This window comes from Barbus barbus, assembly GCF_936440315.1.
Source record: "Barbus barbus genome assembly, chromosome: 3".
NCBI classification, from domain to species: Eukaryota; Metazoa; Chordata; class Actinopteri; order Cypriniformes; family Cyprinidae; genus Barbus; species Barbus barbus.
In genome coordinates, this window is record NC_136731.1 from 5605968 (window position 1) to 5631439 (window position 25472).

At 39.3% G+C, this 25472-nt stretch overlaps 1 protein-coding gene across 1 annotated transcript; it reads left to right on the plus strand.

Annotated features, from left to right (window-relative positions):
- Positions 1 to 18226: 18226 nt before the first annotated feature.
- LOC306854723 (uncharacterized protein) lies at positions 18227 to 24356 on the plus strand. Its single transcript, XM_079392962.1, has 3 exons — positions 18227 to 18255; positions 18462 to 18577; positions 20804 to 24356. Exons 2-3 carry the CDS (start codon positions 18493 to 18495, stop codon positions 21802 to 21804), a joined length of 1086 nt encoding a protein of 361 aa, XP_079249088.1. The 5' UTR covers positions 18227 to 18255; positions 18462 to 18492; the 3' UTR covers positions 21805 to 24356.
- Positions 24357 to 25472: the final 1116 nt, after the last annotated feature.

The window sequence follows — 25472 nt, forward strand, 5'->3', positions numbered from 1 at the left end:
CTGGAGCATCAGTGAACGTTTGAATCGAAGTTACACTAATTAAACAAATATATGTTCAGCTAATTGTCAGTCTCTTACATGTATGCTTCTTGTAGACTATATGTAAACATCTTTTATGTGAAATATCTTATTCAGGTCAGTACTAAATAATAACAAGCATTTTGTATAACCCCTCTTATTTTGGTAAAATAATTAACATTTTGCAGATTCTGCAAGGTGTAGGTAAAGTTTTGGCTTCAACTGTGTGTGTGTGTGTATATATATATATTAGTGCTGTCAATCGATTAAAAAATGTAATTGCGTTAATCACAGTCCTGGAATTTAGAATACTAGGATTTCCCTGTAAATGTTGAAATAAAGGAATGCATGACAAACTAATTTAAGGAAACCGAACCTTTCACATCTCCGCCAGGAATGAGACATAATCCTTATTATTCTATTGTTTTAATTCAGCCATTATCAGCCTTTATACTGACAATAAAATGTTTACCAAGCCACATCACTTCAATCCCAGTATACATTTACCCAACTATTATCAAAAGTATTTCTAAATAAATACAACAAAACATTTTCTTGCGACCTTACATGAAGTATTATGATAAAATGCATTATGAAGAAGAATTGGACCTGTTCTGCAAGTGCATTAGCGTCATGCTACATAAGACAATTTATGAGATTATTAGTACACTTTTACTCAGAACTCACTTTAAACCACCATCGAGTATTTGTAATAACTATATTAATAACTAAATAAAGTATCTCACAGAAGTGAGTACACCTCACATTTTTGTAAATATTTTATTATATCTTTTCATGTGACAACACTGAAGAAATGACACTTTGCTACAATGTAAAGTAGTGAGTGTACAGTTTGTATACATGGATATCCTGTGACGTCACACATTAAAGACGGCGCCATCTTTAGGACCGCCCAGGGACCGGAAGTAAACAGCAAATATGCCTTCTATCTGCTGTGCCGTGGGCTGTGATAACTTTTTTTTGCGCGTCGCGAACGGAGCGTTTCACTTACCCGGTGTAGCCTTCCTGTTAGTGTCAGACACTGTTCATTAATGTGTCATTGTACAGTGCTCATCTCAAAAATACCTGCCTTTACTAGAGGGAAAAAGCAACTGCATCCAAGTGAACTTGAGTATTCAAGGGGGCTAGCAGCTGTTCGAATTCATGTTGAACGAGTGATTGGTCTTGTGAGGAATAAGTACACAATTTTACAAAGCACAATACCCATTTCTCTCTGCCTGACTGCAACTCCAGAAGAGCTTACATCTCTTGACAAGATGGTCAGAGTGTGCTGTGCTCTGTGCAACATTTGCCAATCTGTTGTGCCCTCACAATAGCATGGGTGTCAGTAACATTGTTTTCCTTTGTGTCACAATGCTAAACAATTGTGTATAAATGTAATATATATTTGGATCTTTGTATTTTATACAAGTCTGTTACTTAGTTACTTAAGAGTTTCATGTAAAATTGTTTTGTGTTTGTCTTGTTTACTTGTTTCTAAAACAAGTAGACTATCACAAATGTGTATACATTGATATTGGCTGAAATTACTTTTGAAATTATTATTCATTCAGTTACAACACTTTAGTGATGTTTATTGTACATGGTCAATTTATACATTTTCCATCACATTCTATTAGGCAGTGTTGTAATGTAACAAAATACAAATACGAGCACTCCAGTCTTGATGAAATTCACCACTTTGCCATAAGCATCATGGAAGAAGAATCATATAGAATTCGCTGGGTGAAAACTTCCTGTGGTGTCCACACCATGAAGTCACAGTAACACACCTCTGCAATGTGCATTTGTGCCTGCACTTGATACATGTACTTGTGGAAATGTCTCAGTGCCATGACCCCATCCTCTTCTATGCCAAGACAGAATGAGGAATCCTTTCAGTGAGGGAGCAGTTCCTGGTTTTGAAGGGGCATTTTATCTCTAAAACGCCATCTCCATGGCAAGTGCAGGCTACCACACCATCAGGTGATGCTCCAATCCAGGGGAGTTCTGGGTTGATGATGAACCCTGATGCCCTCACCTGGAAGTCTTCATGGTGGTCTTGCATCATAGCAACATAGCTTTCCCTTGCTCTGTCCTCATTTTGTTGACCCCATCTAACAAAGATTGGAATGTAAGCATGCAGGTTAATACAGTATGGTGCAAAATGTAAGAGCTTGTAGAATACGATGTGAGAACTTGCAGAACAAAAAAATCTGTACTTGTAACTTGAAAATTTGCACTTGTAGAAATGTTTACACACCTGTCACAGGAAAAAAAATATTGACAAATTTGTAGATTGATATGTACATAAACATGACAGCTGCAAACATGTAATGCAAAAGCCGAGGCGCACAGATTTGCCACTTTGTGATGCAAGCTCTCTTGACAGTGTTTTTTTTTCTTTGTGTGAATTCAAATTCAGATCACGTGTGTGAATATTTTTTACAAGTGCAAATTTTAACATACAAGTTCAGATTTTTGTTCTGCAAGTTCTCACATTGTATTCTACAAGCTCTCACATTCAAATGTGAACATGTCTATCATTTACCAGGTGTTGCATTATGACAATAAAAAAAAAAAAAAAAAGCATTGATTTACTGGCTTATAAACAGCGGCTTCACAAACTTGCAAGCACTATTGTACACAAGCTGTAAGCCTTAGAACAAACTAGACCAAATAATCTTGCTTTATGCATGGTTGTCTTGCACAGTAGGTCTAAGAATAGCTCTCCTATGAAACTGTTCTGTTATCGATGTACCTTGTTGCCTCAGTGGAGAACCGAGAAGCACAGGGATAGCAAATTCTTTTGATCAAGGACGCAGGTGTGCCTGCTCTGGCTGCCTCACTGAAAACTGACGCTGTGACTCTTCCTGCCCTCTGATCAAACCATACTCTAGATTTACTTTGCTCCCTGGTCTCCTCCTCAACTATCAAACACTGGGCAAAAACTTAGTGACACATGACTATTTAGAGATTAACTACCACTGAAGTGTATAGATTGACTAAAACTGATTACATTCAAGAAAATCATCCATAGGAATACTTTCAAAATGGAAAGGCTTATCATTTATTTCACCTGAACTGATACACTGAAATATTAAGAGTTGTACCAAAACAGCCTGATCATTATGGATATTACACTCCAATACAAATGAAGTAGGTCAAACTAAAAGGAGAATGTTTATAATGTTTACCTGTTGCTTCGTTAGATATAGATCATCAAAGACCTTGGTACTCTCAATCAGCAGCAAGGAAAAGTCCATCTCCAGCCAGGCGCTTGAGTACAATGTGGAAAGAGAAGCTGGCAAGTCCAGTTGCATCACCTTTGGGATGTACCTGTGATAGAGAAACAGAAACAAGACATTTTAAGTGACAATATATAGTGTCCAGACTATTTAAAGTGACAAAAGATCAAATGTACAGTTAAATATTCGAGTCCTGTAGTAATTACTCATTATAATTAGCCCATGTTTTTGTTTTCCCCTGTCATAACTGAGATGAGTTGTAAAGTATTATGTGCAAGCCACAAAATAGCTTTTCAGTCTCTCTGTGGAGCAGAGCATCTTACCTGTGGGAGTGGCCCTCAATGACAGAGAGGATGGCACTCTTCTTTGGTTTGGACTCCTGCAATTCACTATTATGAAGCGCCTCAAAGAATGCTTGGCAGTCTTTATCTGATGGTCTGATATCAGGACAACCAGGACCTTGATCTTCACGGCTTGAACATGGCTCTTGTTTATGAGAGAAACTGATGTTGCAGATCTCTTCATATGGGACCCCTCTGACAGAGTTCATACTTGTCTGAGCCCAAGCACAAGGCTTCTCGGTGCAAGCCTGCCCGTTTTTAATATCAGCAGCAGCCAACACAGAGTACAGAAGAGCTGCTGCATGAGAGCAGACCTCTCCTAGGCCTGCCTTACAGGTGCAATGAGCCATAAGCACTGTCCCGTCCTCTTGGACTGTGATCCAGGGATGTGTTGGGGTCACAGAAAGGTTTTGTGAATGCTTAACCTTAAGTATGAAACACAAATTGAGAATTAAAAAATTAGTAATATAGCCAGATTAACAATGAAGTTCAACATATAACATTATCTAAGACTCCTAGCTATTTTCTACATTATGTTTTCGATTGGCAATTGTTAATTATTATCCTAGCATTGACCTAGCTTTGCCACCTAGCTAGCACCATGTAGCAAGTTAGTAGAGTAGCTAGTAGGGGTGTAACAATATATCGTGTCACAATATATCGCAATACAAAAATGCAACAATATGTATTGTGGATAGTTCACCCAAAAAAAAAATGACCCTGTGAGAAAATGTACGTTTTCAGAGTCAGTACTACATTAAACTACAATATATTATGTTGAATATAATGTCTAATAATTGGGGAATATTAGTGGGTCCTGATAATGCTTATGTTATAAGTCTTATGTTACCAGTAAGAAGTGGCCTAAGTTACATTATTTTAAATATATCTAGCCAGTGACAGAGTGCAAGCATATTCATCTAAAATAATTCTGTATTTTCAGGTTCAGAATCATGAATATATTTATTCTGGTGTCAGACCACTGTCCAAGCCTATTCATTTACACCCACAATGTTATATCAAATTTAGCATTTAATCAACAGTACATTTTTTCTTAACCTTTTGTTATATGTCTTGGAGTGTCGCAATAATATTGTATCGTGAGTTTAGTATCCTGATATGTATCGAATCGTGAAATTAGGGTATTGTTACACCACTAGCTAGTTAAGTTAAGTAAACAAATATCTTACCTTTCCTGTAAATAAGAAAAGTTTCTTCATCTCCAGATGATAAACTCGAGGATCATTCACCCATCCTGATTTAAAATACATGTACGCTTCAGTGCTCTTGTATGCCTTGAGGGACTCCCCGCTGTATGGAGAAGGATTGTGGACGAGGTAGATGTAAATGTCGCCAAAACACATGTTTGGCAAGTTAACAACAGATTTCAGCGGGGTCAGAAGTTGATTCGGAAGTAAATACGGATCAAAACCCAAAATATCAATTTTCTTGTAATAGCGTTGCTTTTCTTTATCAGAGAGATGAGCGATTTTCGTCTGAGTAACGTTAGCACAGCCCGTTTTTGCCATTTCCCCTGGAATCATAGACGTTCGTGGCGTGGGCGCTACGGTCCTAAAGATGGCGGCCACAACAAAAAGGTGACGTCATTGATACCCATGTATAACAGCGTAAATTAAAAATTTAAAATCAAAATAACTCAACACTAACATTAATGTCTAAACCGCTGGCCACAAAAGTGAGTACACCCCTAAGTGAAAATGTCCAAATTGGGCCAAATTAGCCATTTTCTCTCCCTGGTGTCATGTGACTCGTTAGTGTTACAAGGTCTCAGGTGTGAATGGGGAGCAGGTGTGTTAAATTTGGTGTTATCGCTCTCTCTCTCATACTGGTCACTGGAAGTTCAACATGGCACCTCATGGCAAAGAACTCTCTGAGGATCTGAAAAAAAATAATTGTTGCTCTACATAAAGATGGCATAGGCTATAAGAAGACTGCCAAGACCCTGAAACTGAGCTGCAGCATGGTGGCCAAGACCATAGAGCGATTTAACAGGACAGGTATATATATGCCTAACAATAAATATTCAATAACGTGTGTCCACTAAAGCCTTTTTAGTCAGCTGAAAAATGTAAAGCCCCATTGACACTACAAGCGACACGCAGCGACAAAGCGACACAATCCCATTCATTTGAATGGTGAGCTGGGGATTTCCTGCGACAGCGAGCGATATCGACTGTTGGCTACCGGATGGGGCGTGTCCAGCGACGCGACAAACTTCAGAATCCTTCAACTTGATGCAAATGAAGAGCGACTTTCTGGAGTGACAGCCAATAGGAAAGAAGACGGTAGAACTCATGTGAGCGTTCTCCTCTCAGATAAACATACACAATGGAAGAAAGTAGGCTCTGTTTCTCATTCATTTTTGTTTGTTTGTTTGTATGTATGGATTTAATTTAGATCATATTTAGTATGTTGCCTCCAAAATGTTTGTACTTAGCGGCAAGAAACCTGATTCGCTTTCAAGGTAACCAGTAGTGGGAACGCCCACTAGCGACCTCATCATCAGCCCCTGGCGACATGCAGTGACAAAAGTCGCTGCTAGTGTGAATGAGGCTTAAGGCACTCTTCTTAAAGCGACCAGTTGGTGGTGTTTGAGAACGCTTTGGTGGCACAGCGTTTTTCCAGCTGATACGCTTTGGTTGCTCACAGCAGTAACGTATTACTAGTATCTTTAAAAGTCATATTAAGAAATACATTTGAGAAATACAAAACAATATCAATAACCAAGTTTCCATCCAGATTTTGCGTTTTGTTGTCGACAGTGAATATGCGTGAAAAAAACTGTGATATTTGCCGTCTCCAGCCTGTTTCCATCCAACTGGTGTTTTACCGATAAAGTGGTGTGCGTGATGACGTCACGAATGACGAAAAGGAATTATCGCAGTTTGTGTGTATCGCAAAAGAAATCTGCCCTTGAGCCGTTTCCATACATAATTTTGTGTATGTCGCAAAATATCTACCTTTTGTTTTCCACGTGACACCCCCCTACCAAAAAAATAAAAATAAAAATTTTAAAAAAGACAGTTTATTGAAATTTGCCAGCTTACTGTTATTTCAATTTCACAAATAATTGCAATTGTACAAAATATCCGAAGACGACCACAGAATGAAGTAGTTGCTATTTTAATTTAGCTTAATACTCCCAGTTGAGCAGAACTAGGTTGTAGTGTAGAAAACAGAGTCTTTCAGCATTCTGCCCCATAAGACTGCTTCGTTTGTTTTCATAAATGGCTCCGACTTCGCTGAAGACTCTCTCACTGGGCTCCGAAGAAGATCTGCTTATCAAACATCATAGGAAGAGAAGCTTGAATGTGGCTTGATGTATTTTCCTCGTCAGCATCTCTTTTTTTCTTTGCCTCTTCAAAGATAGTTGAGTGATGTATCTTTAGGTGGGTCCACAGGTTGGAGGTATTTTTTGTTGTTTTAGATTTTGATCCCATGCTCACATTCATTTGGCATTCTTTGCAAACTGCCAGCCCTGGCAATGCCTGAGTGAAGTAAGTCCATGCTTCACTTTGATTTTTCCTCCTTTCAGTCATCTTAAAAAAAAAAAGTGTTGAAAATTAGTAGTCTTTCATGTTAATTTTAATTTTCATATTACAAAAAATAATTGTATTTATAAACAGCAGCAACACTAATGTTAACAATAAGCAAAATAAATGTTGTAACATAATATTAATATGTAATTTAAAGAAATAGTGATTCTGTTCAAATTCCTTTTAAAATCATAAATGAAAAATCATAAATGATTCCTTTTGAGCTAAATTAAACTGTTACGGCGATTCACTGAACGAGCCGTATAACAAACTCTGTACTGGATATTAAAGTCCAAAATATAGTGAAAACACTATTAAAAAGGTCGGGCCTGGTTAGTACTTGGATGGGAGACCGCCTGGGAATACCAGGTGCTGTAAGCTTTTGGGTTTTCTTCACTACTGATCTAATACACTGGCCTTTATGGTGGCTGATCTTTAAAAAGCCCACTCTTGGCAGCAGCCCTCGCTTACGGCCATACCACCCTGGGTGCGCCCGATCTCGTCTGATCTCGGAAGCAAAGCAGGGTCGGGCCGGGTCACTATTTGGATGGGAGACCGCCTGGGAATACCAGGTGCTGTAAGCTTTTGTGTTTTCTTCACTACTTATCTAATATACTGGCCTTTAGGGTTGCTGGTCTTTAAATAGTCCGCTCTTTGCAGCAGCCCTCGGTTACGGCCATACCACCCTGAGGGCGCTAGAGAGCCAGCAGGAAGGGATACATTTGAAGTACAGAGAGAGAGGATCTCTGAATCCTCTTTATTTGATTTAATCACTTGTTTTGAAACATTTTTTTATTTTTGTCTTTGCTTGGAAAATCAGTTGCTGGAAAGTCAGGGTTAACCATGGTAATTTCCCCCGACAGCTTAGGGTGTCTGGGGGACTTTTGGACTTTTTCTGTTTGAAGCGTGCAGCAGATACGCACTATGGCTGCAGATAAAGAAACGGAACAAACAGTGATGAAGAAAAGTTTTAATGGAAAGAACGAAGAGAGGGAGCAAAGAAGAGGAGAAGACAAACAAAGAGTGATCCAAAAACAACAGGAGACACGTAAAGTCATAAGAGATCTACAGAAAGAGAGAGAAGAAAACAGCAGAGAAATGCAAGAAGGTTCAAGAGAGAAGTACAGCAAAGAGCTGACTGTGGAGGTGGAGGGAGCAGAAAAGATTTCTATGATGGATTTATTGAAGGGAGTAAAGAAGGAGTGTGGAGAGGTGATCGGCTGCAGAGTGAGAGGTGAAAGGATTTATGAACTCACAATGAAGGAAGAAGAGGCAAAAAGGATGCTAATGGATGGAGTGAGAGTACAAGGATCAATGGTGCACGCCAGGGATATTATAAACAATGATATGGTTGTTTCTTTCATCAATTTGCCGGTGTACTTGGAGGATGAGAAGATACTCTCCAAACTGCAAGAGAAGATGGACGAGGACTGTTCAAAACAAGAGGAAGAAACCGAGGTGCAAAGGATTACAAATAAGACTATGAGGAACGAGATTGATGGACAAATACAAGACAAACAATGCAAAAACACGGGGGAGGACATAGAACAAGTACTTCGGAGGCATATGTCAAGGTGCAACCTGGCCAAGAGGTGCTAGGTCACAAAACCAGGTAGATCCAGAGTTCAAGCACACTGTGCTTACGCACAGCCCATTCCTGAAGGAGTAACAAAAAATTATGGAAACTGATCAGTGACAGGAAGCAAGATGAACTAACACATGTGGTTTAAATTGATACATGCATCATCAAATTTGGAGAACACTTGTGCAACAAAATGGGGAGCGACAAAACCAAGAAAAAATACATCAGAACTAAAATGCATGAGGCTGGAAGGCTGTTGGTGTATGCTAGGAAAGTGGTAAAGCTGCAGAGCATTAAAGACTTTTTCATACCCACAAACTCCTATCATGTTATCAAGGCTGGTAAAGATACCTCGGGATTCCGAGATGAAGTCTTTGCAGTTCCATCTTTGGCATTAAAAGTGGGGCACAACCTTAAGAAAAAATGGCTGATATTGCAGAATGTGAAGCAATGATCGCAGGAGAGAAAAATGATGTCCAAAATGTAAAAATGTTTCAGCAAATGTATACCACAAAATTGAATGAATTTGTGCCCGCCTCAGTCTTGAAGAAGCTTAATGAAGTGAAACTGAACTCTCCAGAACTTCTCCCTTTTACTGAGGATGTTAAAAACATGCATGTGCATCTCAGCAATCAAACTAAACTGTACCAAGAAAAGGTTAAACTTGAGAAAAGTCAGAAGAACTGTTCAAATCTTGCCCAAGTAACTCATCTGTTTTACATTCTGATGTCGCTGATGCTTTATCTGAAGTTGAGCAGAAGCTCTGTCAGCATTTCCAACGCATCGAAATTAGAGGCAAACAAGACAGAAAGCTGCCAATACTCCTGACCTCAAGTATGCTGGACTCCACAGAGCTACTTGTAAAGAATCGTCAAACATGTAGCGTACTGATGTAAGTACATAGCAGTTAAGGCCACCTAATATAAAGTGTGACCAAAAATTTTCGCAAAGCTCATGACTCAGACATCAATCTACAAAGGAACAGAGTGCATTAGGAAGGTTCACCACCAATGTGGAGCAAACATCCAAAGACTTTGTCATCCACAAAGCTGCAGAAACATATTGCAATGCTACCTAAAGTGCTGAATCTGACAGATACTGAGCTGGGCCAGTTGGCATATTTTCTGGGACATGATATAAGAGTCCTTAGAAAGTTTTTCCGGTTGCCTGAAGGGACGTTACAACTAGCAAAGATCAGCAAGGTGCTGATGGCCCTTTAACAGGGAAGAGCATCAGAATTAAAGGGGAAAAACCTTAAGGTAAGAACACATGACATAATTTTTTGCTCTTATACATATTATATATTGCCACTATTTAGTTCAATTTCCACGTCATTGTAATCGATGGCCATAGAACCATACAAAATTAATCTTTGATCAGTTCCTAGAGCTACATTGTTGTGCTCAGGGAATAGTTGTATTACAATCTTGAAGTTAAAAGGTGGCATGACGCCTTTCACGAATCCGGTTCATGGTTTTCCATCCGACTGCCAAGTCTCATTGTGTTTCCAGATTTCCTAGTTCCTGATTCTTGCTCACACATTTTGGATTAACCCTTTGCTTGCTGTTTCGGACTGTGTTTGCTCCTCGCCTGGAATTTTGCTCATGTTCACGTTTTAGGAGAAAAACTAACACCAGATCATCACCAGCTGATCACGTGAGCAAAGTGTGCACTTCTCTTTAAAACATACAGCACAAACAAATTAGCCTATATAATTAATTTAATTAAATTGCCATCTTTGCTGTTTGATAAAGGCACAAAGCAATATCACGGTTTCGATTTTAGTTTGTTGGCAAAATAGAGACCTTTTATTTTAAACTTATTTTTAGTTCATTATGAAACTGTGGTGGCACAGGGTAATTAATGGGGAACACTGAATGAATGTTTATCTGATGGCAATGATATAATATTACCCAACTTTACACACATTTGTCAGCTAATTTATCATTCAAGAATAAGCAGAGCAATCAGAAAGTTATTTACTCCGTACCGAATCCTGCAAATTCTATGCAAAACACCTGAATGTCTGATATTTGGGGGCATGAAGCAATGGAGAGGGAGAGCTTAATTCCAGCATACACCATTCTTTATTTTCTCTGAGAAACTCAGAAGCAAGAATGGTGGAGACATGGGCTGCGTCCGAAACCGCCTACTTCTGTACTATATAGTAGGGGAAAAGCAGTAGGCGTGCGAATATGTATGTCCGAATCCTTCGGATTCATAAGAGTAGGCAGGAATTACCTGGGTGACATTAATTATCGCGAGATTCGGATGTGCGTCTACTTAAAGTGCGTCCGAATATGCCTACTTCTCTACTATATGGTGGGGAAAAGCAGTAGGTGAACGAATAAGTATGTCCGAAACCTCAGTATTCATAGAAGAGTAGTCGAGAAGTTCCCGGATGTCCTACTGCTTCTGCCCAGATTCTTGAGTGTTCATCCGATGGACACTTTTCAATCCCAGAAGCCCCCGCGAGAGGATACGTCATCATCGAACGTGATGGAGATCAGCGACGCGGGTGTTTACAAATGTGAGTAATATCGATCAAAAACACGGTTACATTTGTTAAAATCGCATTTCTTGAGCTACTGTATAGTAAACTGTTGATTTGCTGAAGGTGTAGATGCTAGACAGTAACGTTACAGTGTATTTGTAGAGCTCCAGTAAACACGCACGTCTCCAAAGTGCATTTACATAAACCCCATACATCTTAAAGACCATTAAATGTCTATTTAATAAGAGACAGGGAAATATTCTAAAAGAATATTCAAAGGCTCTCAGTGAGCTGAAAACCTTTCAGTTACTGAAATGAATAACAAATTATTTTAAATCTTAAGGTTTCGTTTATTTTAATTATTGTAATTTCAAACGAAGCTGTTACAGCGCTTTTCTGATTCTTGATTGCTGTACATTGCTGTACAGAGCTTTTGTGGTGGAGCAGGTGACAGCGGGATTTGTGGGAAAAAAAGGAAAACAAAAATATAAAGTAAGAACTCATTTTATTACTTCTAATACAGAAATCAAATGACATTGTGCTGTTAAAATGACTGCTTGTCTATTATGTTTGTGCATCTTTGTATGATCTGAAATGTCTGCAGACTGGTGTGTGCAGTGAGGATGGAGAAGTCCACAGCAACATCCTGGAAATGATCCAGTGCCATGAATGAGACGCTCCATCACTCCACCTGACCTTACTGCCTCATCTGGACCGGATGCTGCTGTGGTCTCTTCATCCTCAGTGACCCCAGAGCCAGCGACAGCATCTAGAGAAAGACCAAAAGACACTGAGGATGTGATTTTATTTAAGTTTGTCCTGCTGGTTTCTGTTCATACAACATCAGTCAATGGCGCACGAGTTTCAGAAGCTTCAAAAGCATCGTTAAATAATGTCACGAAGAATCTGAAAGTTAGGCTCCATTGACTGATATTGTGTGAACAGAAACCAGCAGGACAAACACAAACAAACACACACACATACACACACACAAGGATTGAACAGTGTGGATGTGTGTAAATAACGACTGAATGTATATGTTTGGCTGAACTAACCCTTTAAAGCCCCAAATAGAAATTGTATGAAATATATGTAAGCATTTATATTATAGAAGTACCTTGAAGAAATAAACTTTAAGAAACAAGCAGCTTTGTTGAGCACAAACTTTTTTTTTTTTTTTTACATTTAATGTTTTGTAAATTTACAATTATGTATTTGGCAGCTAGATTTTCCCACATGCGTTCTCTTGCTCTTGCTTCAAGATTGTGTGTGGTACGGAGGTGTCATCATGGTCTTCCTGATCCTCTCTGTACACTCAGGCAACGATAGCCTCGATGTTCCTTTCCCTTCCATGATCAGATTCAGTCTGACTGCAGCAGTGAGGGACGTGATGGACGGCAGAGACAGGTGAAGGTGGACACGGTGGTCTTCATCAGAAAAAGCTGCAGAACTGGCTCAGCTGTGTTGAGATGCTGTAGGATGTGGGTTCACTGACTGTAAATACATGATTGTTAGAACAATTATGTTTGAATAAAGCTTTTTCATGTGTTGTTGACTTGTTTATTTATTGTCACGGTTACTTGTAGTATCCTCCTCTCTTCTCTCACCTACCCATTTCTCTTCTCTGGATGTGAATGCAGCCACTGACACTTTATGCTCTACCTTAACCTCTTGTCTAGACGACATCTGTCCTCTCTCCTCCAGGCCAGCACGGGCTGCCCCTTCTAACCCCTGGTTATCCGATGTTCTTCGTGAGAATCGGACCAAACTCAGAGTGGCAGAGAGAAAATGGCGCAAATCAAACGATCCGTCGGACCTGAGTAGGTATCAGTCTTTGCCTTCATCTTTCTCTACTGAAGTCCACACTGCCAAATCCTCACATTTCCACAACAAGATCACCAGCGCTCCAGACATGCGTAATCTCTTCAGAACATTTAATTCTCTCCTCTGTCCCCCTCCTCCACCTCCCACCACTTTGATAACCGCTGACGACTTTGCCTCTTTTTTCACAGACAAAACTAGAACAATCAGTAACCAGTTCTCAACTCCACAGGACCTCCAGTCAACCACATCCACCGCTCTAGCTCCCATCTTCTCCTTCTGTCTCCTCACCGAGGCAGAAGTATCCAAACTTCTCCTCTCCAACCATCCTACAACATGTCCTCTCAACCCGATCCCTCACACCTTCTCCAAACAATCTCTCCCACACTCTTACCGGCACTCACACACATTATCAACACATCTCTCCTCACAGGCATCTTCCCCACAGCATTCAAGCAGGCTCAGGTAACCCCACTGATCAAAAAACCTACATTAAACGCTTCTCTTTTAGATAACTACAGACCTGTCTCTCTCCTTCCATTCATAGGGAAAACACTCGAACGAGTTGTCTTCAACCAGCTCTCGCGGTTTCTTTCACAGTACAACAAGCTGGATGCTAAACAGTCAGGTTTCAGGAGTGGCCACTCAACAGAGACTGCGCTACTGTCAGTCACTGAAGCCCTGCGAACTGCAAAGGCTGATTCCAAATCATCAGTCCTCATTCTGCTGGATCTTTCTGCTGCTTTTGACACTGTCAATCATCAGATCCTCCTGTCTACCCTCTCATCACTGGGCATCACTGGGATTCCACTTCGCTGGTTTGAATCCTATCTCACCGGTAGATCCTTCAGGGTGGCCTGGGGAGGGGAGGTATCCAAACCACATCAACTGGTCACTGGAGTTCCTCAGGGATCGGTTCTTGGACCCCTCCTCTTCTCCACATACACTACATCACTGGGTCCCATCATACATGCACATGGCTTCTCCTATCACTGCTACGCCGATGACACACAGCTCTATCTATCTTTTCAACCAGATGACCCAACGGTAGCTGCACGGATCTCAGGCTGCCTGGCGGACATCTCGGCATGGATGAAAGAACATCACCTACAGCTCAACCTGGCAAAGACGGAACTTCTTCCCTGCCACTCCGACTCTACGGCATGACTTCACGATTCAGTTCGGCTCATCAATGATTACCCCATCAACTTCGGTCAGAAATCTTGGTGTAATCTTTGATGACCAGCTGACCTTCAAAGAGCACATTGCAAAGACTGCTCGTTCCTGCAGGTTTGCACTACACAACGTCTGAAAGATCAGGCCCTTTCTGACAGAGCATGCTGCGCAACTTCTTGTCCAGGCCCTTGTTGTTTCTAGACTGGACTACTGCAATGCTCTTCTGGCTGGTCTGCCATCAAACACAATCAAACCTCTACAAATGATTCAGAATGTAGCAGAACGACTGGTCTTCAACGAGCCCAAAAGAGCGCATGTTACACCTCTCTTCATCTCCTTACACTGGCTACCAGTGGCAGCTCGCATCCAGTTGCATACAGAACTACCACAGGCTCAGCACCCTCCTACTTCCACTCACTATTACGAACCTACATCCCCTCCAGAAGTTTGAGATCTGCTAGTGAGCGACACCTTGTGGTACCATCACAGAGAGGCTCAAAATCACTCTCCAGAACATTCTCGTTCACCATTCCTGGCTGGTGGAATAATCTTCCCACTCCTATTCGGAACGCCGGATCCCTGGCAACCTTCAAGCAACAACTGAAAACTCATCTCTTTCGGCAGTACTTGACTTCACCCTAAACTCAAAAAAAAAAAAAAAAACCTCTTTCCCTCTATCTTTCTCTCCACCTACTAGCTTGTACTTATTTGAACAATGACTGAGACTTGGTGTTACGAGCACTTCCTCTGTCTGATTGCCTCTTCAAGATTAATCGCTTTTTGTATTCCCCAATTGTAAGTCGTTTTGGATAAAAGCGTCTGCCAAACCAACTAAATGTAAATGTAAATAAAATATAATTGTTTCATTAACATATGTATTAATTCATTACTTGACTGAAAATTTAGATGTATTCACCTTGGCTGCATTTGTCTAGAGTACAGTCATGCATAGCTATGGCATATGACAAAATAAATTACATTTAGCTTGTTTCACTAAAAAATATAATGATCTATTGGTCAGCATTTATCATTATTATTGTTCATAAGTGTTGGGCAACCAATGTGTTCTGAAGTAATCTTAATTTCTAAGTAGTAATACTGTAAAATCCACAATCCTCTCCAAAGTTAAATCTTTGAGCAGCTGATCGACGTCTCCTTTGTGCAGAAATTACAAACATGGAGGAAAACATACTAGGTAGGGTTGTGGATTTATTGATGCTTTGAGATGTTTGTGCGCCTGTCGCTCCTATTTTATTATTATTATTATTTATTATTACTGCAGAATATACAAGCTCGGGGAAAGATGGTAGTAGCTTTAACAATGAACAATCATAATGACACAAAGAAAGAAAACATAATTATAATTGGTTTGCATACATCATAGTATGAGATTATATACACAGGGACACAAAGATTAAATATCTTTGAATAATCATAAAATTAATATAATCATAATGCATAAAAATTGCATTTGTTTTTGTTATTTCTAAGCCTCAGGGATGAAACGAGAGGGACATTCAACAAGAAAAAGAGGAAAACAAAGGAGATTTAAGCCAGTTTTGCATGTGGAAAAATTTTATTTTTTCTTAATAAAAAATAATTTCTTTAAGGATGAAACTGTAGGGTTATATTAGTTGAGTTAAAAATATAAAAACTTAAATCAACCCAACATTTGTTGGTTATACTACAATCATAAGGGCAGCTGTTTCTTCAACAAGACCAACAATGAGCAAATTTCATCAGCATCAAAATATTTACAGATAGATGAATTAAACCTGTCGCTCATATCTTTTGTTTTTGCGCTTGTTATAACGTCATAGATCACATGATAACGTAAACATGGCGGATCTCATTCATACTCAACGAGATTTGGCTGTAGAGTACGTACTCTTTTAGCGCTCGTTAAGTACTTCGTGAAAATAAGTACGTAGGCTACTCATTGAGTAGGCGATTTTTGGATGCAGCCACTGAATAACTTGAGAAGCAACCGATTCAATCAAGTCACTGAATCATTTGAGAAGCAACCGGTTCAATCGAGTCACTGAACTACTTGAGAAGGAACCGGTTCAATCGAGTCACTGAATCATTTGAGAAGAAAACGATTCAATCGAGTCACTGAATCACTTGAGAAGCAACCAATTCAGTCGAGTCACTGAATCATTTGAGAAGAAACCGATTCAATCGAGTCACTGATTCATTTGAGAAGAAACCGATTCAGTCGAGTCACTGAATCACTTGAGAAGCAACCAATTCAGTCGAGTCACTGAATCATTTGAGAAGAAACCGACTCAATCGAGTCACTGAATCACTTGAGAAGCAACCGATTCAATCGAGTCACTGAATCATTTAAGAAGCAACCGATTCAATCGAGCCTCAAAAAGCTCAGTTTCTCCGTCACTACTTCGAAGTGAGCTAAATTGTGTTTAAACTAATTCATGACACAGGGAGCGAAATGAGACACACCTTTTCTGTTACTCGTGCGGATGTGTTTACTCGCACAAAATAACGCCTATATATGTTAAACAAAGCATTTAAATACTTAAAAACAGACCTTTCTTGAAATCACAACAGATGCGGTAGCGTGGTGCCAGAGCAAAAGTAAAGGCTGTGTTCGAAATGCCATACTATCATACTACTCTTACTATTTCTGCAGCATGCAGTATGTATATATGTCAGAATCTGCTACACATATAACTCAAGTATACTGAAATCAGTACAGAAGCTGTGTTCTGAATGGCATACTATAACACAACTCCTACTATACTGCAGTATACTGTGTGAATGCTGTGAATAGTATGCGAGTTTTCTGTATGCATGGAATGCCCAGATTACCTGCTACATTTGCTGAAATTTGATGTATGCATCTGAAGACACTGCGTGGGAAACTGTTTCCCAGAATGCAACGCGCTCCATGTGACGTTTCATCTTCAAATGCGTGAGTGAACTGGAGGCGGGGAATAGTAATAGTTACACTTGTATATGTACGTATATACTTATAGATGTAAACTACAAACTATAGCTGTGCACTTAAACAATATCATTTGTAGGACATAAATTGTTCTTTAATCTCCACGGCACTTTTCCGATAAAGTCACCTTTATCTCTATAGCGCTTTATACATTGTTTTAAAGATATTACATAATAATATTAATATTGCAGTAATATAATATATACTTTTTCCAATTAGAGTAACTGCTGAAAATGTCATTGTTCATTTCACTATTACTTTCTCTTTTATCATTGCTATTTAAAAAAAAAATAGTTTGTTGTTTTCTTTCACCCTGAATGCATCTTAAAAAAAATCCTAAATAAATCACACACACACACACACATATATATATATATATATATATATATATATATATATATATATATATATATATATAAAAGCGTAAATAAAGTGTTGAATCATTTACGGAATCTCACGAATTAGATGTAGTTCAAACTCTTTAATTTCTAGTTATTTTTTAGCAAAACATTCATGTGTTTCACCAAGAATTTAACTCTGAACATCGTTGATATGTTTTAATATTTGCATTTAAATATGTTTGCACATTTCTGATTTTAGCGTGCGAGTGGGACTTTTATTTTGGAGGGGAGATATGACATCATAAGACTTTTGCCAGTTGATAACTTTTTGTAACATGTTACTTTTACCATTGACTTTTTTTTTTTTCTTTTTTTTTTGAGTCTGTGCCGCTATATAAAAAAGTTTCATTATATGGACAAATGTTTGTTGAATTAAAGATTGATAAATCTCTTTCTAAAAAAAAATGATCAAATAAAACATAAGTGTATAGCCATTTACAAAATCTCACAGGTTATTTTCATTCAACAACAAAAATTTTAATATGTATTTCACCAATACTTTAACTCTGAACATCATTGATGTTTTATTATTTGTATGTGAATATGCTTGCACTTTTCTGATTTTAGCTGTTGGCGGGACTTTTATTTTGGAGGGGGAATATGACATCATAAGGCTGTTCCTGCTCTTTTGTGATTTGTCTGAAGAGAGGTTTGTGTTTTGATCTTCTGAACTGTTTCAAACTGTTCAAGCAATTGTATGAACTCTTAAATTAATGTTTTATTACTGAATGTAACATTGTAATGTTTTGTATAACATTTTAGGTATTTTAGTTTTTTAGGAAAAGTACATAAAACACATTTAGTTTGGATTAGTTTTCTTTCTGTTAATTATTCTCATCTTGTCCAAACTCACAGAAAGACCTCCACATGACACACTATTATAAAGATGGCGTTTATTAAAGAGGAGAGTGCAGACATCAGGATTGCAGAAGTATTCAGCATCAAACATGAAGATACTGAGGAACAAACAGGTCGGTTTCTTTCTCAAAGCTCAACTCATTTGATTCATATTCACAGCTCTACAGAAATGAAGGATATTTCTGAAGAATGTCATGATTTTCTTGCTTTTATTTGACCTGGAGTGTAGGCTAAAGGGAAAAAAATATATATCCTGGCTGTTCCAAGCTTTATAATGGCAGTGAATAGGGGGTGAGATTTTGACGGTCATTCGCATTTGACTTACGTTAACGTCTGTGACGTAGTGCACACTCTTATGGTGCGTTCACACCGGACGCGACTTGCGCGAATAAATCGCGCTATTCGCGCATAGTTGGGCGCGTGAACATTTTGGGATTACTCGCTTCATTCGCGCGTGAAATTCACTGCACAACAGACGCGAATTCGCGTCATGGGCGGGGCTTCTGCCAGGGGGCACAATGACTGCCACAGAGAGCATATGTATAGAATTTGGCAAATAAAATCACCTTTATGTGCTATGGAAACACTGGACGTGTGTATTTCATCCGAGAATGTAGTTGTTTAAAACTCAAATCTGAGGTTTATTTATAAAAACAGCCCCTATTTGAAAATGTGCTTTGCCGATTTCGGAGCCGTGAGCTCCAGGCGATCACCGGGCGCTCGTGCTCATGTATGCCGAAGAGAGGAGCATAACCTCGGCTAGTCCTTCTGACATTTGCCGCTGGCTCTGATGTCTCTGTAGTGGATAAACATAAGATATCATTTGTTTTGGGTAAATCTAACATGTAATCTTTGGTCTATGGTACAGCTCCGGGTATCCACATACAGCGACAATGATTTTGTCCTTTATTGTTGTTTTGATTTCTGCCTCCGCTCTTAATCACGTCACTAGCAAGCTCCTGATTGGTTGGCGCGGCGCGAAATATCCGCCAAAGTTCAGATTTTTCAACTTGCGCGCGTCAAACGCTCAATTCGCGTCGCGCCATTCGCGCGAATCGCGTCATTCGCGCCGCCTCATTCGCGCAAATCGCGCCGCAGGATGTCTAATCTTGTCTTTGCATTGACTTAACATGTAAATCACTTGCGCTTAACGCTTCATTCGCGTCTGGTGTGAACGCACCATTATGTAAGGAATAATTGACGACGGGCTTCGCGTCGTGGCCGCATCACCACCTCGGGTGTGCATTATTTTTCTAATAATTCAACGGTCCGGAGTCAATTATTCCGCTTATACTACGGTTGCCACACCTCAAGACATCGATCAGATTATATATTTCAAGGGATTCGTCCGGTTTTTCTACTTAAATCGCTATTGTGAGTAGGATTATTTCTTCCGCATCTCATCCAACGACTCTTTTGCTAGTTCCAAAACGTCATTTTAAAGCTGGCAATGGAGGCTTGAGCCGTTGATAGCAGACTAATGCAGTTAATAATGAAGTTATTAGAAAGAGAGCGAGAGAGAAAGAGACACAGAGAAAGAGAAACAGAGAGAGAGAGAGAGCTTGTATGAATTAGGCTACCTCTGTGTGTCCCTCAACAGTGTTCTGAAGCACCGTCTCTAAACTGTAAGTCTGCTTTAAGATGCAGCGCTGTTATTACCTCGCTAGTGAGAAAGGTCATGTGTAGCCTTTAAGTTGCTACACTAGGCTAACTGATAAAATCGTCAGGGCAGCGCTGACAACGATGCGAAGTGATATGGAACTGTAATGCGGTCAAGAAAGCTGCCTGGAACTACGTTCGCCGTGCGTTTCCCTGAAAATAATTGCACACCTCAGAACGTTCGTCAGCCAATCAGATTCAAGCATTCAACGGCCCCGTAGTTTAAGATGTTCTACGCAACACAACACATTCTGAACACATGAGCTGCGCAGCACATCATAGAGTGTGCAGTGCGTCACGCAAGTTAACACAAGTCAAATTCGTATCTGCATGGCTTTGGAAGTTAGTTGTTTTGCTTTTTAAAATTTTAAATAAGGATATTTGTCTTACACCAATGCATTGATTCACTTCACAAGGCCTTTATTAACCTCTTGGAGCTGTGTGAAGTATGTTTTATGATCACTCGATGATTTTTGGGCTTCAAAATCTCATCTCTTTTCACTACAATTGTAAAGATTGGAAGACGCAGGGTATTGTTTTTTAATAATTCTGACTGTGTTCATCTGAAAGAAGAAAGTCCTATACACCTAGGATGGCTTGAGGGGTGAGTAAATCGTGGGGTCATTTTCATTTTTGGGTGAACTAACCTTTTAACTTGTATTTGTCTCTATTCACCTTAGACCTGAAGCTGCTGAAAGAGGAGAGTCAAGAACTGAATGAAAATGAAGAGAAGTACCTGGTTGAGAAAAATCCTGATTTCATAACGGAAGAAAAATATATGAGCTGCTCGCAGACTAAAAAGACTCGAAAAAGAGCTCAGAAGACCGGAACTAGAGGTTTCTTCTGCCAACGCTGTGGGAAAAGATTTACTCAAAATGAAAGCCTTAAAAAGCACATGAGAGTTCACACTGGAGAGAAGCCTTATGCATGCACTCAGTGTGGAAAGACTTGTACTCATAAAGGACACCTTAAAAACCACATGAGAATTCACACTGAAGAGAAACATTTCATCTGCAAACACTGTGGAAAGACTTGTACTCACAAAGGAAACCTTGAAAATCACATGAGAATTCACACTGGAGAAAAGCCTTATGCATGCACTCAGTGTGGAAAGAGCTTCACACAAAGTGCAGGTCTTAAAGTCCACATGATAATTCACACTGGAGAGAGGCCATACACATGCCAACACTGTGGAAAAGGTTTCAGACATAAAGAAAATCTTAAAGACCACATAAGAATTCACACCGGAGAGAAACCTTTCACCTGCCAACAGTGTGGAAGAAGTTTCAATCAAAAACAACATCTTAAAGTCCACATGAAAATTCACACCGGAGAGAAGCCTTATGCATGCACTCAGTGTGAAAAGAGCTACACTGAGAAAGAAAACTTAAAACTGCACATGAGCGTTCACACAGGAGAGAAGCCTTATGCATGCACTCAGTGTGGAAAGAGCTTTAGTGGGAAAAGATACTTAAGACTCCACATAAAAATTCACACTGGAGAGAAGCCTTTCACCTGCCAACATTGTGGAAAGAGCTACACTGAGAAAAGAAACCTAAAACTCCACATGAGCGTTCACACTGGAGAGAAGCCTTATGCATGCACCCAGTGTGGAAAGAGCTTCACAACAGCAATGAAACTCCGGTGTCACATGAGAATTCACACCGGAGATCACATGTGATCAGTGTGGAAACAACGGGTGCTTCTCAATATCCCTCCTCGCTTCCTCCGTCCTCCATCCTGTGACCCAGCAACCGATCGAGCTCAGCCATCTTGAAGGACATCTCGATTCTCTAATTGCAGAACGAGGAGGCAAGGAACGAGGAGTGAGGAGCCTTCCAGAGCCGCTATGACAGAGGATACACAGGCGTATCCTATGCGGAAGTCTTTTTCATCGAAAAACCAGATGCACGTGTAAATTCTCCTCCCCCTTCTCATCTATTTTAATAATTTTGATGTATATTTCACCTTAGCAATTTAAATAAACCATACATGCCATATATTTCAACAGGGCATCTTGCTTTATTAATATATATTTTGAATGTCTTAAAAAACAAACTTTTGAATAGCTATGCACATGAACTGAGGATTTGTCCAAAAACCCACACTTGCAGTCTTGGCCACTTGAGAGCGCGTGCGCGCGACAGGAAGTAAGTGCGCAAGACTGTCCCAGGTCTTAAAAACGGCAAAGTGCAGTGCTCTTAACGCACACTAAATCCACACCATCTCAAATACCGCTCCGGAGCGCTATTCGAGGCTTAGTGTATCCCATCATGCATCATGTTCTGGAAATAAATCGTGAGACTTTTTGCAGAGATCTCGCGAGAGATAATGAAACCTTTTCAATGTAAGTTAAATATTCATATATTACAAATAATTTGGTAGAAAACTTTTTATTGGTGCAAAAATTAGTGGTGATATTTATTTTATACAACATTTGTAACTGCTTTTTATCATTTAATTAGAAGCACCACAAATTATAATGGTCATGTTATATGAACAGACATTTAGAAGTTGATTTTAAAAAGGGAAAGTATTTCAAATTAAAATGAAATAAATCTATGTAAACATTTGCATTTTTACAACACTATAAGTGTGTCCCATCAGGTCGTCTTCATCCTCACTTGAACACTTGGGCTAAATACAGGAAATACATGTCATTTAAGTAGCCAAGTGGTCAAGTGCAAAGACTACAAGTGTGGGTATTTGGACAAAGCCTGACATTATTTTACAATAAGAATAAAAATCTGTTCAAATTATCAGAGCATGTTAAATAAAATGAATGACTATTAATGCTATTGTTTGCTTTCTTGTTTTAGTACGAGCTGAAACTGCGCCAGATGTGAAGGTCCTTGCACACCGAGTACAACATTTTCATCTGAAATTTTTGGACGCAAAAACGCATACGAAAATGTCTGACTCAGTGTGTAAGGACCTTTACTCCACACAGAGAACATATCACATCACTGAATATTATCGTTTATTTAACTCGACCTGAATTTCGTTTTGGAAACTTTTCTCTTTCGCAACTGTTTACATTAAGAAAAAAACAACAATGCTTTTAAGGATACTCGCCAGGATGGCCATTTTAATGTAATTTTGTGTGTATTTTTGCACTTTTAGAGCCCCATATTTCAGCCCCGACTTTTAGTTATGGCTTCGGGACAATTTTCACGTCAGAAGCGGGCCGGGCATCGGGCTTGTTTTAGGCTTCCTCCTTATTTTTATATTTTAGATAAGTCTACCGCGACTGATAAGAGCAGCTCGACGTGTTAAGTGTCCCACCTGCAACAGCAGCAGCGAGTGCTGGAAGAGTTACATGTTAAAGCGCACGCAAGAAAGCTTGCCGCAAAACCCCAGCAAGTAATTACCATGACGAATGTGTCGGGGCCAGGGGAAATAATATATTCGCTGAGTTTCGGTTCATATTTGTGAAGCAGAACGCAAAAAGCGCATCATGTTTGTTTTCGAAAAAAGGACAATGTATGCTGATATTGCGAATGCACACAAATAGGCCTAAAAGTAGACCTTTAACAGTCCCGAATGATATATTACTCTTACCTTTGTGAGCAAAAATTATGGTTGTTTCCACTGTTATAAGAAAAAAATCAGAATCAGAATGAGCTTTATTGGCCAGGTATGCCCTGGAGACACAGTAGAGATACTGAAGTCCTTCCCAGCTGTGTGCCAGCTGTCACTTAAGCTTAATACGGCACTCCCTGCCTCAGCAGCCTGTGAAAGACTGTTTAGTGTTGCAGGGCTCATCTTCAGGCCAAGAAGAGCATGCATTGGCTCAAAGAACTTTGAGAATCAGCTGCTTTTACGGCTGAACAAAGCCTATTGGTAACTCTTTGTTGCATGTTCTGTGCTTAACTGATGTAGATCCTGATGTAGATTACCCTGTTGTTGTACATACAGAATTGAGTCCAAAGTGTTTGTTACATCTTCTAGTTAAATGTGACATTGTTGCCATTAGCTATAGAATTGAGCATAGTACATACCAGGAAGGTATCAGGATTATGAGTCATTTTTTATTTTTATTTTTTGATTAATCACTTGAATTAATCATTCATTTTGACAGCACTAATGTTTATTGTGTATATAGACAACCATACAAGGGTAATTGTTACTAAGCCTGCCCTGGGTACACCAGTTTTCTTGTCCGTTGCCCTCACAGATTCCTGCAGCTAAGCTTGGACGTACATTTACATTCCAATAAAGGTTATTGATGACATGCCTCTGAAGTTTGACTTTTTGCACCATTACAATACTTATTTACAACTAGTCATCATATCTTCCGCTCCATGAAACACGTTAATGCTCAGTAGTACACATATGTTTTTTTTTTTTATGTATTTGCATTGTACTAAAATGCGTTAATTTTCAATGGGCATATTTGAGGCTGAAACAGGTAGCCTAGTGCATCCCAAATATTTTAACATAACATTATAGTCATTATGGCCTTTAGAAAAATGTTTTTTTGAGGAAGTGGGGTAGTGCACAATAGGCCCCTGTGGCCTAAGCTTTTTGTACTTAATGACATTTTTTTCCTTACATTACTTTTATACATTAAGTAGTTTTAAAACCAGTACTTTTACACTTTTACTTGAGTAAAAAGCTTGAGTTGATACTTCTACAGAAGTCTTTTTAAACCCTAGTATCTATACTTCTACCCGAGTAATGAATGTGAGTACTTTTGACACCAGTGCTTTTTAAAAATATGAATACTAGTTGACTCTCTCACCTTATTTGGAAGACAGTTCCAAATTTTTGGAGCATAGTGACTAAAAGAGGTACCGCCAGATCGCTTGAGATTTACAATGTTATATGCTAAAAGTCCAGCACTAGAGGATCGTAACATTCTATTAGGAATGTATCTTGACAAACAATCAGAAATATAAGGAGGTGTCAGGTTAGGCAATGCTTAATGTAAGAATCGTATAATCAATCCTTTGATGCACATGTAACCAATGTATGAAATACAGACTGAAGTGTTTCTATCATTATGTTTTTATTGGTAAAACTGGATTTTTTCTCTTTGCCTTTCCCTGTTGGATACTGTTTGCAGATCGAAGACCCACGCTTGTCCTAGGAATACTCTTTGTCTTGCCTCATTTATGTCATTTATGTTTGCTGTATATCGACCCATGCTCATTTCTGACCATGCTAATGAATAAAGCTCTGCAGATGGATCCGCACGTCTCATGTTCTGATCACTTCGTAACACTTTCACTGAAGATCTCATAAAAATTTTATGTCTTTACTGTAGTTACAATAAATATATTTGATTAAATGCTGTGATTAATGTCATTTTATAACTTCAGAAACTCTCCTGAAGCTGATTTCAGT

Coding starts and splice junctions, on each gene's coding strand:
- LOC306854723 (XM_079392962.1), top strand. CDS start 18,493: ATGGCGTTTATTAAAGAGGAGAGTGCAGACATCAGGATTGCAGAAGTA. Junction 18,578..20,803: donor AGATACTGAGGAACAAACAG/GTCGGTTTCTTT, acceptor TATTCACCTTAG/ACCTGAAGCTGCTGAAAGAG.